Source organism: Protopterus annectens, chromosome 5.part0, assembly GCF_019279795.1.
Source record: "Protopterus annectens isolate FY-2018-M chromosome 5.part0, PAN1.0, whole genome shotgun sequence".
Lineage (NCBI taxonomy): Eukaryota > Metazoa > Chordata > Ceratodontiformes > Protopteridae > Protopterus > Protopterus annectens.
Window position 1 is genome coordinate 1,154,180,123 of NC_056735.1, and position 12,206 is coordinate 1,154,192,328.

General features: G+C 38.5%; 1 protein-coding gene across 1 annotated transcript in view; it reads left to right on the forward strand.

Moving 5' to 3' along the window:
- The window catches only part of SLC9A9 (solute carrier family 9 member A9), a 3,618,317-nt gene that overhangs the window by 446,124 nt on the left and 3,159,987 nt on the right, over window positions 1–12,206 (forward strand). Inside the window, exons 3-4 of the mRNA XM_044071972.1 lie at window positions 3,525–3,602; window positions 5,104–5,180. Coding sequence (XP_043927907.1) covers window positions 3,525–3,602; window positions 5,104–5,180 — 155 coding nt within the window. The remainder of the gene's footprint in view (window positions 1–3,524; window positions 3,603–5,103; window positions 5,181–12,206) is intronic.

Consider the following 12,206-nt stretch of genomic DNA (forward strand, 5'->3'; position numbering starts at 1 on the left):
ATCCTTTATGAATATGGAAACACCACCACCTTTGGAGCTTCGGTCGAAGTTCTGGGGCCGAAAGGTGTGGAATGAGTTATAGCCTGGTAGTGCAGGGGTGCTTTCTGCTGCCTTGAACCAGGTCTCTGTTACAGCACAAATGTTGATGTTCTCCATTTTAAAGAGTGCTTTGAGCAAGTGCATTTTGAGATTTAGACTTCCCGCATTGAGCAGCATGACACTCAGATTGCATTTGTTTGTTGCTGCTACGGTGGTAATTTGTTCTTTGGAACACCACCTAAAAAAGGCACTATTGGGGTGGCAAGAGCCTTGGTCAGTATGCAGAAGCCCAGGGGTGACAGATGCAGGCCATCTCTGGCAAAGCATCGAGGTGTGTCAATCATGTCATCCCAGGCAGACAGATACTGGATCCCCTTAGAATGACACCAGAAACTTAGCCAACTGTTGAAATCAATCATTTTCTGCTTGTACTGTGGTATCATTCTGAGTGATGATAGGAGGCTGCTCAGGGCTAGGGTCTTACCTGCCTGGGCTACATAATCCGAGAGCTCCTCCATGTCTCTTTTCATGTAGTCCAGGGAAGTACGTCTCAGGTCATTCACACCCACATCTACAATGATAGAGTCGTATTTGTACCTGTTGTTGCGGGACCGGAGTGCATGCGTTATGTGGCAGATCCTGGTACCTGACAGGCAGCTCACTGTTACTTTCTCCTTATTCAACCTAGTGAGTAGGACATCAGTTTGCCTGACTATCGAGTCACCTATGACTAGTGTGTTGGGAATGCTGTTTTGCCTTAGGGGCTTTGGTTGAGTGGCACACTGTTTAGGAGAGTTATCTGTCTCGTGATTAGTATTGTGTTGTGGTGGTCGAGTGGGTTTATGCCTTGGAGGTCTCTGCTGTTTGGGTAGATTTTTATTGAGATCCTCTGCAAAGGTGGGTGTGTGGTTTGTGTTTTTATGGGAAGGCAGTGCTGGTGTGTATTCTGGAGGGCTATGTGTTCCATTTGGTGTAGTGCAAGTGTTGACCTTCTCCTCTTGCCCAGCTAACCCGGTCTTGCCTGGAGAGTGCGTGGCTAACAACCTGGATATATAAGTACATCTCTCGCAAGTCTGAGTGTTGGGAGGTAAGAGGAGAGGGTTGTCAGTGTACATGAGGCATTTGCTACATTGCCTCAGGATACCCAGGTTCACCATGTTAATACGAGAAAGTACAAGGAACTGACCTTTAGACATGCCTGGAGGGGTGGGCATTAATAATAAGTACTGGAGTTGTTTCCTTGTAGAACTTTTAGTGCTGGTAGCACTTTTGTGTGCTACAATAATTGCTACAAGAAGTCTGGTGAAGTGCTAGACTAATAAGCTAGTAAAAGTGCAGGAAATGAGAGGAGAGAACTAGCAGATCTAAGGGAAAAATTGAAGAGCAGACTTTTTGGCACAGCTCAGAAGCTTACAAACAGTCCTGGATACACCAAGCCTGTGTCTGGACTAGCCTAGTTACAGGATCTGGACTAACTTAGTTACAGGAAAGGTGGGAAACAAGAGCAAACGCAAGATTTTAAACTAGAAAGTTGAAAGAGATGGGAAAAACTGCCCAAACGGCCAATAAACTACAATTTCTGGGCCAGAAACCACGCCTCTTGTGGTAGATAGGCTACCTAGTGCTCACCACTCCTACTAATAAGCTAGAAGGTTTCCTTCCAACACAGAAAGGCTTGGGGGTCTCAGAAGCTTACAGACAGTCCTGGATACAGCAAGTCTGTATCTGGACTAGCCTAGTTAAAGGAAAGGTGGGAAACAGGTGCAAACACGGGCTTTTACACTAGAAAGTTGAAAGAGATGGAAAAACTGCCCAAACGGCCAATAAACTACAATTACTGGGCCAGAAACCACTCCTCTTGTGGTAGATAGGCTACCTAGTGCTTACCACTCCCACTGATAAGCTAGAAGGCTTCCATCCAACACAGAAAGTCTTGGGGGGCTGAGAAGCTTACAAACAGTCCTGGATATAGTAAATCTGTATCTGGACTAGACTAATTACAGGAAAGGCGAGAAACAAGCGGAAACGCGGGCTTGTAAACCAGAAAGTTGGAAAAGATGGAAAAACTGCCAAAACAGCCAATAAACTACAATTTCTGGGCCAGAAACTGTGCCTCTTGCGGTAGATAGGCTACCTAGTGCTCACCACTCCCACTAATAAGCTAGAAGGCTTCCCTCCAACACAGAAAGTCTTGGGGGGCTCAGAAGCTTACAAACAGTCCTGGATACAGTAAATCTGTATCTGGACTAGACTAATTACAGGAAAGGCGGGAAACAAGCGGAAACGCGGGCTTGTAAACCAGAAAGTTGGAAAAGATGGAAGAACTGCCAAAACGGCTAATAAACTACAATTTCTGGGCCAGGAACCACTCTTGTGGTAGATAAGCTACCTAGTGCTTACCACTCCCACTGATAAGCTAGAAGGCTTTCCTTCAACACAGAAAGGCTTGGGGGGGGATCAGAGCTTACAGACAGTCCTGGATACAGCAAGTTTGTATCTGGACTAGCCTAGTTAAGGAAAGGCAGGAAACAGTTGCAAACATGGGCTTTTAAACTAGAAAGCTGAAAGAGATGGAAAAACTTCCCAAACGGCCAATAAACTACAGTTTCTGGGCCAGAAACCACTCCTCTTGTGGTAGATGGGCTACCTAGTGCTTACCACTCCAACAGATAAGCTAGGGGTGGGAGGTTGGCGTAATGGTTAAGGTTCTTACCTTAGAAACACAAGGTGCAGGGTTTGATTCTCACATGGGGTAATTGGCTAGACTTAAAATGGCCCCCAAGAACAATTAACCTAGTACTAATCTATGAATCTAAGAAGGCTTCCTTCCAACACAGAAAGGCTGGGGGGGGGCTCAGAAGCTTACAAACAGTCCTGGATACAGCAAATCCGCATCTGGACTACACTAGTTACAGGAAAAGCAGGAAACAAGCTTAGAATTTTTTTGATGATTGTAATTTAACAAATGATGTAATGTAGCAAAAATGATTGTATTTTAAAATCTAAGTTGATGAAGCACTGAAAATATTGCTGATAGTAATAATTTTTAAATTTTATTTTCAAATATTCTAATCATGTGATGAAATCATGTGACAAAGCTTCTGTTGTAATAAAGATTTTAATTACAGTAATCTGATGAAGTTTTGTGTAATGTAAAAGAGATGCAAGTGCTTGCTATAGTTAAAAGATTTTCATTGCATTTGGTTGTACATTTTCAGTACAGTGACTCTCTTTTTTCTAAGTGGCATTTTTGATAGCTTTGGTATGAGCATGCTTCCCTTGTGATTTTCCTGTCCTTTTGGAGACTACAGTGTGGTGATATAAAATGCTTGTTATTTTGATTAATTACAGTCAGCTCTGTGTTGTAATTAAAGAAGGTATCAGTGACCAAATAGACTCCTAGGTATTTAAAATATGAAACTTAATTGTTGGCTTAAACTGTGATGGATTATAAGTAGCACAAAATATGTATTCTTTTTTCACAGATGACATTTGATCCAGAAGTATTCTTCAATGTTTTTTTGCCACCAATCATTTTCCATGCTGGATACAGCTTAAAGAAGGTAAACTTCCCTATTTTATGCCTTAGGAAACGTAAGATTCTTTTTGTTTCTTATGACTCATAACACAGTCTTACACTGCATAAATAATGCAAGTTTTTAGTCATGTTTGGGGCCTTAGTAGTACTTTGACTGTCAGCTACATCTTTTAACCCCCCCATGGCCCTCATATCCAGCTAGCCCTTCAGACCAGGGATCTTATGGTCCATGAGCCAGCTGAGGTTGTAATGTGTTTGAGGTAGTTATGACATGTTACTTATTTCTTTTAGCTTGTTGCAATCCTTTAATTCAAGCCTTGTAGACTAGACCTGCTCTGATTCATATGTAAAACTGTAGAAAAACATGGCGTGACCTGCCACTTCTGCTGTCCTTCATTTTGCACTGTAGTACGTATGCGAGTCTTTTGCCACTTAGTGAGCCACATGTCTACCAGACGCTAACATTTGCGGGAGAGAGTAGCTATAACATGATTCCTTTGTTTGTACATAAGAGGGGGTTGAGGAGAATCCAGAAGCTTTAAAATTAACATTTTGTCATATTGAACCCCCCTGGTAAATTGCAGTCCCAACCACTTACCAGGCATTTCTAGGTGCCCTTAAGAATACAGAGACTCCATAACCAACCTGAGCTAAAATGGCTTACCAAAAACTCTTACTAAACAAGTTTGCTTATGAGGGTGTTTGAACACTTTTTGTCTTAAACTACCCACAATCATTTTTGTGAGTAGTAGAACAGTTCAGTCCCGCACTAGACAACAGTTCATGTAATCACAATTTTCATACATATCAACTATGGAGAAGGTTTAGATTGTCACTGTTGATTGTACTGTTCTGTACCAGTTTAATTAAAGAAAACTAGCAAGCTGTGTTGCTACAGTATGTATATATTTCTTTGCTATAGCCATGTTATTATGTATTTGTTCATATTATAATGGATTTCAGCATTTATAATCTTTTATGCTGAGGTACTGCTTTAAGTAAGACTTTGCCTGTTGTAGTTTACCTAACCTGATGTATAGCTAATTTTATAAATCTATCTGTGAGATTACATTATGTGATACTGATTTGTAATAAACAAATTCAGGCAAGGAGTGAAGGAAGATGTCATTAATACTGTTCCTTTTTTCTGTGTAACTATATTTTCAGTGAATGTAAGAGCGAATGAGTATCAGAGTTACTGAAAGTTTTAAGTAACCACAAAGTAAGCAAATCTAAACTTTGAGAGAAAAAAAACTTTTTTGTTTTAATAAAAGTTTGGATTCACTTACTTTGTGATTTTTTTATATTGGTGGTTGTGGATTATTACTGAAAGTTGTAGTTTAATATCTATTTCATGTGTACTGTTTCCACCTTGATAAGAATGGTAATATAATGGATAGTCTCCTTTTTGACTGTACACATATGGTTTCTGTCTCAGCTAAGTTCTAAGGGAGCATTACTAACAGCAAAGTAGTAGAATGAAAAAGCCAAAATAACATCAATTGTTTTCTTATATTTCCTTGCAGAGGCATTTCTTTCGCAATTTGGGATCTATTCTAACATATGCTTTTATAGGAACTCTCACTTCTTGCATTGTTATAGGGTAAGTAAAGAATGACATTGCATATTTTCCATTTTCTCACTTTTGTATTAAAGTTGGTTTGTAATCGCAAGTGAAATCACATAAAAGGAAAGTGTGGTTTTCGATGTAGCACAGTACTGATGCTGTTACTTTGCATGTCAGTTCCTAAATTTAAGAATGCCACTATTGTCCATTGTTTCTTATTCATTCATTCATTCATTCATTCATTCATTCCCGATTGCACACTTTATCTTATTTATGGTCACTGGAGAAGCAAAAGATGTCCCAGCAAGTAGTGGGATAAGACAGAGAACTAGTCTGTGATGTATACACACATACACACCTACAATGTGAAAAAATGGGAGGACATACAGACTTTACAAAAAAGGTAACCAGCTAGAAAACAAACAAGAAAACCAGGTGCTTTGATGCATTAACTCTAACTGCTGCACTGCTAAAGTAAATACTGCATAATTTCCTTCTGTTTTGTTGTTACAAGTTTCAGCTGCTTTGTTGGTCCAGTCAAGTGTAGTGCTGTTCCATCCCAGTAAAGATCACCTGTAATGTACCTGTATTACACTTCACTTCTGAAGTCTGACCCATCAAGAGAAATTTAAAGCTTTAGGTGATTCCTTCATTTAAGTAGTCATTAGGCTTTCTTCATGTAGATGACCCCATCATTTAAGTAGTCTTTGAGCTTTCTTCATATAGATGACTCCTTCATTCACTCATTCCACAATTTAGACCAAACAGACTCATACCATTATATCTCCATGTTAATTTCAATTAAGTTCCTGGAGTCTCTTAAATTTTGACTCCCCTTTTCCCAGCACATGCATGATGACCCTTACAAGCTACAGCCCAGCCTTCAGTGCCAGTAACAACTGTTTTAAAACAGCACTGTTGTTTTCTTAGTGTCCTCTCCCTGTTCCCTACTGTTGTGAATATTCCAGGTAGTTTCCTTCTGAGTCCCATCACCAGTTATCTGGCAGTAACCACAGCGGATTAAAGCTGTGAACTGTAGTCTGGAGGTTTGATTCCTTTAACCTCTATTTACCTGCTGTGTGACTCTGAACAAATGTCTTAACTAGCTGTTCTCTGGGACAGTTGGGAAAGTAGGCTAGGGTCTTCAATGGTCTCCTGGATCACATAACCAAGTAACGAAGCAATGCTCAGAATTATGCTATTGAATATTTCTGATAAACTCCTGTTTACTACCACTCAGGCCCGAAGGAAGATATCCTGAAACAGAGTCATAAAAGCAGATGAGGAAGGCCTGGGACTTGAGACCAGGGAGAACCATGAGATGCTGAACTTTAATGAACAATTTAATTTCTGTCGTTTAAGTTTGAGAATTACAGTCTGAAAACATCTCATGTAGGTATCAAACTTGTCTAATGCCGTGACTTTTTTTTCAGTAAAGACAGGATTTAAATTAGAAATGCAGCCTTTGTATTTTCCCTGAAAGGCAATATTTGCAATAAATGTGCATTATACAGTAAGATAAAATAATGATGGTGGCAAATGCATACTAATTAAGTGACATTTATTGAAGTATAGCTTGAGGTAGGATCTCAAGACTTTGCAGTGTTGTTCTAATGTGGCTAAATGTGATTGTCTTCTATTATTCCTATAAGCTAAAGTGAGTTTAAATGGCATCATTTAGGGTAAATGGGGAATGTATACTCTGACGTCCCCATTTGGGCCAGTAGTCATGGAGCCTGAATCCTCACCACTGGCACTGGAGAGGGACATTCACTTGGAACAAAAATGGATACACCCAGTATTTCCAGATGTGGCTGTCTGCATCAAGCACAGTTTCCCTTAAGAGCACACAGGGAACACACTCAGTCAGTGGTCTGGGATTCCCCCTCTGTCCAGATCCCCAGTAAGACTGCCCGCTGGCACAGTTGTAGGGTTGAGTCCTCAGCCGAGTGTCCAAGCCAAGTCCTCCAACACCCTCTCTGTGAAACCAGTTCTTTATATCCCTGCTCCAAGTGGATGACGCACACACACTTTGAGATTTTATTTTCACACACACACACACACACACACACACACACACACACACACACACACACACACACACACACACACACACACACACACACACACACACACACACACACACACACACACACACACACACACACACACACACACACACACACACACACACACACACACACACACACACACACACATCGGGGAAAGGCTGGCACATATTTACTAGCTATGCCCTCTTCTGCCCAAACTGTAAGGTAGTTACACTGTCACCAGACACCCAAAAGCCAGCTAGCTACTCTAAGGCTCTTACAAGGGTACCCAGTTATACTGAGTGAAATTAATATTAATAGAAATTATAGTGTTTGGCCAATGCAGTAAGGCTTTCAGGAGTGGCCACAGTGCCACCAAATAAATATAAGTACTCTCAAATGTTACAATATTCTCTAAAGGACCAGCCACTATGAAAAGTTTAAATATATTTAATAGTAATTAATAAAAGCACATGGAAATACTAAATATCTATTTACAATAAACACCAGAGTTTCAGTCACAGGAAATATTCAAAATAACATAGGTGGACAGGTTCACACAGTTACAGAAAAACAATACATAACAAATCTCACTTTATTTGACTGACTGATGTAAAGAATTAATATTCCCTGATTACTTACTAGAGCAAGGGAATGTCAGGTTAGAAAAACAGAGTGCTCTGAGACTTCAGTCTCACCTAGCATTAAAATGTTATTTTAGTGATAAATTACAAAATTACATTACATTCATCTGGTCATCTGACTTTTGGTTCCCATGCAACCCCCATTGGTAGAAATTGCCAGGATTTAGCAAATATGTGTCAATAATACACACACATAGAGCTTACTAAGATCTGCTGCAGTTTCTGGAAGTCATAAAACAATTTCAAACCTCTACCCTTCCGGAGTAGCAATTAGTTCACCCCAAAAACAATGTAGGGAGCGTCCTACTACAGACTTTTTGTCTCTGGCTGCATTGAGAACTGTAAGATACAATCTTTATGGCCTAAGCCAGGTAATTTAATTTCAAGCTATTTTCAAAATTTGAGATTAACCTCTTCTCTTCCAATATCCTCTGTTAAAACACATATATTTAAACAGTTACAGTAATACAGGTCTATATCACATAGTCAAAGTTTTATAACTTCGAACACGGAATGTTCGAACCATTCTGTTCGAAGTTACAAAACTTCGAATAGTGATAAAAAAAAGTAAAAGAAGTAAAAACAAAATTAACTGTTGTAAGCAAGGGGCAAGCCCTCCTGCACCCCCCATGTGGGGAGCTGCATCTCCCACCTCCCGCTACTTAAATATACCAACTCCAAGATCGCACCACATTGAAATGAACGGAAACCTCCCCTTACAGAGATTTCCGTTTAAACGCTCAAACCTGTACAAGGTCGAACTTATGGTTTCGACAATATGGTATTCAAACTTGTACAAGTTTGACTATGTGATAGGAACCCCGATAATACATGTATATTTCTTTTTCTGTTCAGCAAGGCACACTGTTGATAAATTTTTAACACAAGCAGCTTTACAAATATATTTTTCAACACAAGCATCTGTACAAATCAGTTTGATATATGAATGACATGTAATTCTTTACAAAATTCCAGCTAGCTGTGCGGGCATATGTTACATAATTTACTGCCCTACTTCTCCTGGCATAGCTGGCAGTACCTCACATTGTCACATGTACCACAGAGGAAATAAAGGGAAAACCTTTTTGGTTCTGGAAGTTTCTGGAGTGCCAATGCATTAATGAGTGTATCAGATACATCTAGAGGGAAAAGTTGGTCGATCAGGTGTCAGTTGTAGGATAGCTCTTAACTTCATTGCTCAAGATTCAGTAACAAGCCCAATCAAATAATGGAGAGCAAAAGTCCAAATCCAAGTGTTGTTTTTAAATATTAGTTTTATTCACTAAAGGTTAAAATAACATATTTTGCATCAGCATGCATTTTCTGAACTATATGAACTAAGTAATTCTACTCCTTTAAAAAAAAATAATTTACACTTGATTTATGATTAATAACAACATTTATCACAGACCACTTTTTCTGAGCAAAATAAATCCCAATACATCACCTTTCTGTCCTACATGCTCTAACTCAGTAGCAGACACTCTACACATATTCTGGTCTTGTAAAAACATCTACAAACTATGAGCAAAACTAGAGAAACAGGTTATATGAAATCCACCCTCTCATGGGAAATGGCAATATTAAACATTTTCCCCAGCTTATATACATTTGAGTCTAAACATATTATTGTAATACTCTCCGCAGCATTGAAATCCTATATATCCCTTAACTGGCTTGACAGATCCAAAACTTCTTGGGCAGAGTTCAGATCTATAGCTATCAAATAGGTACTAGCAAATAAACTAAGAACAGTAAGCCACAAGAAGTTAACCTATTCACAGAAATACCGGAAAAGACTTATAGAGGTTCTTAGCTAGATTCTTACTAAGCTAGCTAGAGCACTTTATATTTCTTTCCTATTCCCCATTAAATAGTGATTTTCCTATACAGTTCCATATAAAGGCTACTATCAACCTTTTTGCAAGAGGATTGTGCTATATCCATTTTGTTTATCAAAGTCCTCTAGTACATAGACATTAGTATCTATTACTATCACATGTAAAAATTATCAATTTATAAACTTTTCTAAGACAACCGGCATGAGTGACAACCCAATGTAAATAATGTAAATAGTTGCCTTGATAGGCTCAGGTATATGGTTATACTCCCTCCCCTGTGAAAATAACGTTTAACGTTATATTATTAGTATTAACGACCAGTTGTTAGATAACTTGTCTGAAGTCTAAGTCATATTCAACACTACAAGGCATGCTCGCCTCTTATAAATGTCTGTTACAATTAAAAGAATGTCTGTTTTTGTCATTTTTTTTTCTTTATTTGCCTTTCTATATTATTAAGGTCAGCCATCTCATATACCTTGTATTTTTTTATGCATTATTTGTTTTTCAATTCAATGTAACTACAGTGTTATGTTTATTATCATCTTGTACTGTACTGTTCATTGTAGTTAAAGGAAAACTGAATTAAAAATTATATTTGAGAAAAAAAAAGAACTAAGTAATTCTCATGTCTGGCATTACTTACTAACTGTAATCCTCAGCAATTTAGCAGAAAATTAAACATTTTATGAGGTACAGGCAAAAGACAAATTCAGGGACATTCGAGAGATGTTTCTGGGTAGGCATTCACTGTGTGTTAAGAAAGGAAGGAAAACTTGTTTTGTTTTACGTACTTCACTAGAGGCTTCAAATAAAACCATGTATTAACAAAACAGCATTGACATTTACCCTAGAAATGTTTGAAACTGTACGTTTAACAACTAGAATAACAAACAGTATGCTGAAATTGGATTGGAATGGGTTATGCCTTAAAGTGGGAGTGGCAGAATGACGTCCTTGCTTATTGCCAGCTCAGTGGTGTATTGTTGTTGTGTCTTTCGGCTTTTCCTGGTTAGGGGTCGCCACAGCCGAACTCTGGTCCGCTAATGATTGGCAGTAGATTTTTACGTGCCGAGTTGCCAGCCCTGACGCACAACCTTCAGCGAAGGTACACCCATTCATACATGTCTCCACACAGAAGACGCTCTAGCTGAGTAAAAACTACAATTACAAGTTATGGAGTTTACTTTGTTGGAACTACATTCACTAAAAAGCAACACAAAGAACCCAGAATGAAAATGCAAGTCTTATTTGCAGCTTGTTAAGTTGTGCTGTACTCACTAGAGTCAAATGCTTCTCTTGGCACTACACAAAGAAGCAGACTGCGAGAGAGAAATATGTGACACAATTCTTTACAAAACAAGTTTAAAGTATTTATAGGAAAGACAGTAGTAGAATGACAAGTACTCTTGAGTGTTCTAAAGAAGTGATATGAAACTGCTGACAGGTTACTTGCCAAAGGTATGTATGGTGAGTGTGCTAAGCTCCTGAAAGAAATGCATTGCAAAACATTTTTGCAGTAGGAAGTACATGCCCAATAAATTAATAAAGCTAATATATGTATGAATGTATGTTGCCGTATATGCAAAGAATTAAAACGAGTCTGCTTAAAGATATTGAAATAATAACTGTGCTGAAAAGTATTTAGTGGCAGCATAGCATCAGTTTGCTTTTACTCTAAAGAATTTTACAAAACCTTGCTAGTGTTTTTTTAGGTAGTACAAGAAGGTGTTTGTAATGACATTTGTAGAGGCAGGCGGGTAAAACGTCATGCATGGGTGTCAGAAGAAAAAATTCAAGCGAGTCACATCTGCCTCAGGTGATGAAAAACTTCTTTATTTGCAGCTAACCAGATTACAGCAGCATGTTGGCCAAGATGATCTCAATCTGATCAGCTTGTTTACTGACATCAACTTTTATACTTTCCTGTTACCAGCCAAAATAGCAAATTGACAGTTGGCTATGAAAAACATCTAGGATCACAAATTACCTCAGAAAAGAATGTTTTACCTCAAAACCACAGCTAGTGTAGAATGTTTACCTCAAAACCACAGTTAGTACAGAATGCTCAAAAAGGTACAGAATACTTAGTTCAACAGTGGTAGCTGGAATTTTCCACAGCCTGCCTCAGTAAATTAACTCTTATTCAGAAGTATAGAAAACAGATGTTATTCAAGTTCATAAGCAAACTACATTAGATAAAGCCCATCTTTAATAAACATGGTTCAATGACCTTTCTTACCAACACTTCAGCAAATAGCATATTCATTTTGCTAGATGGGAGAAAGAGACAAATAATAGTATGTTTTAAAACTTTTTCTCTTAACATTTCCCCCCTCAAAACACTTTTATTTGTCTTTTTATTTCAGCAATATATGGTAAAAACTAAGTTTTTCTTTGCATACATTACTTCATTTGCAAGACAAACCTTTAAACTTCAAAACATTTGCAAAAGTCACATTTCAATGTATTCACTTTCACCAGTCTGTTGCAACTGCTGGTACATCATTTTCGTAACAGCAGTAT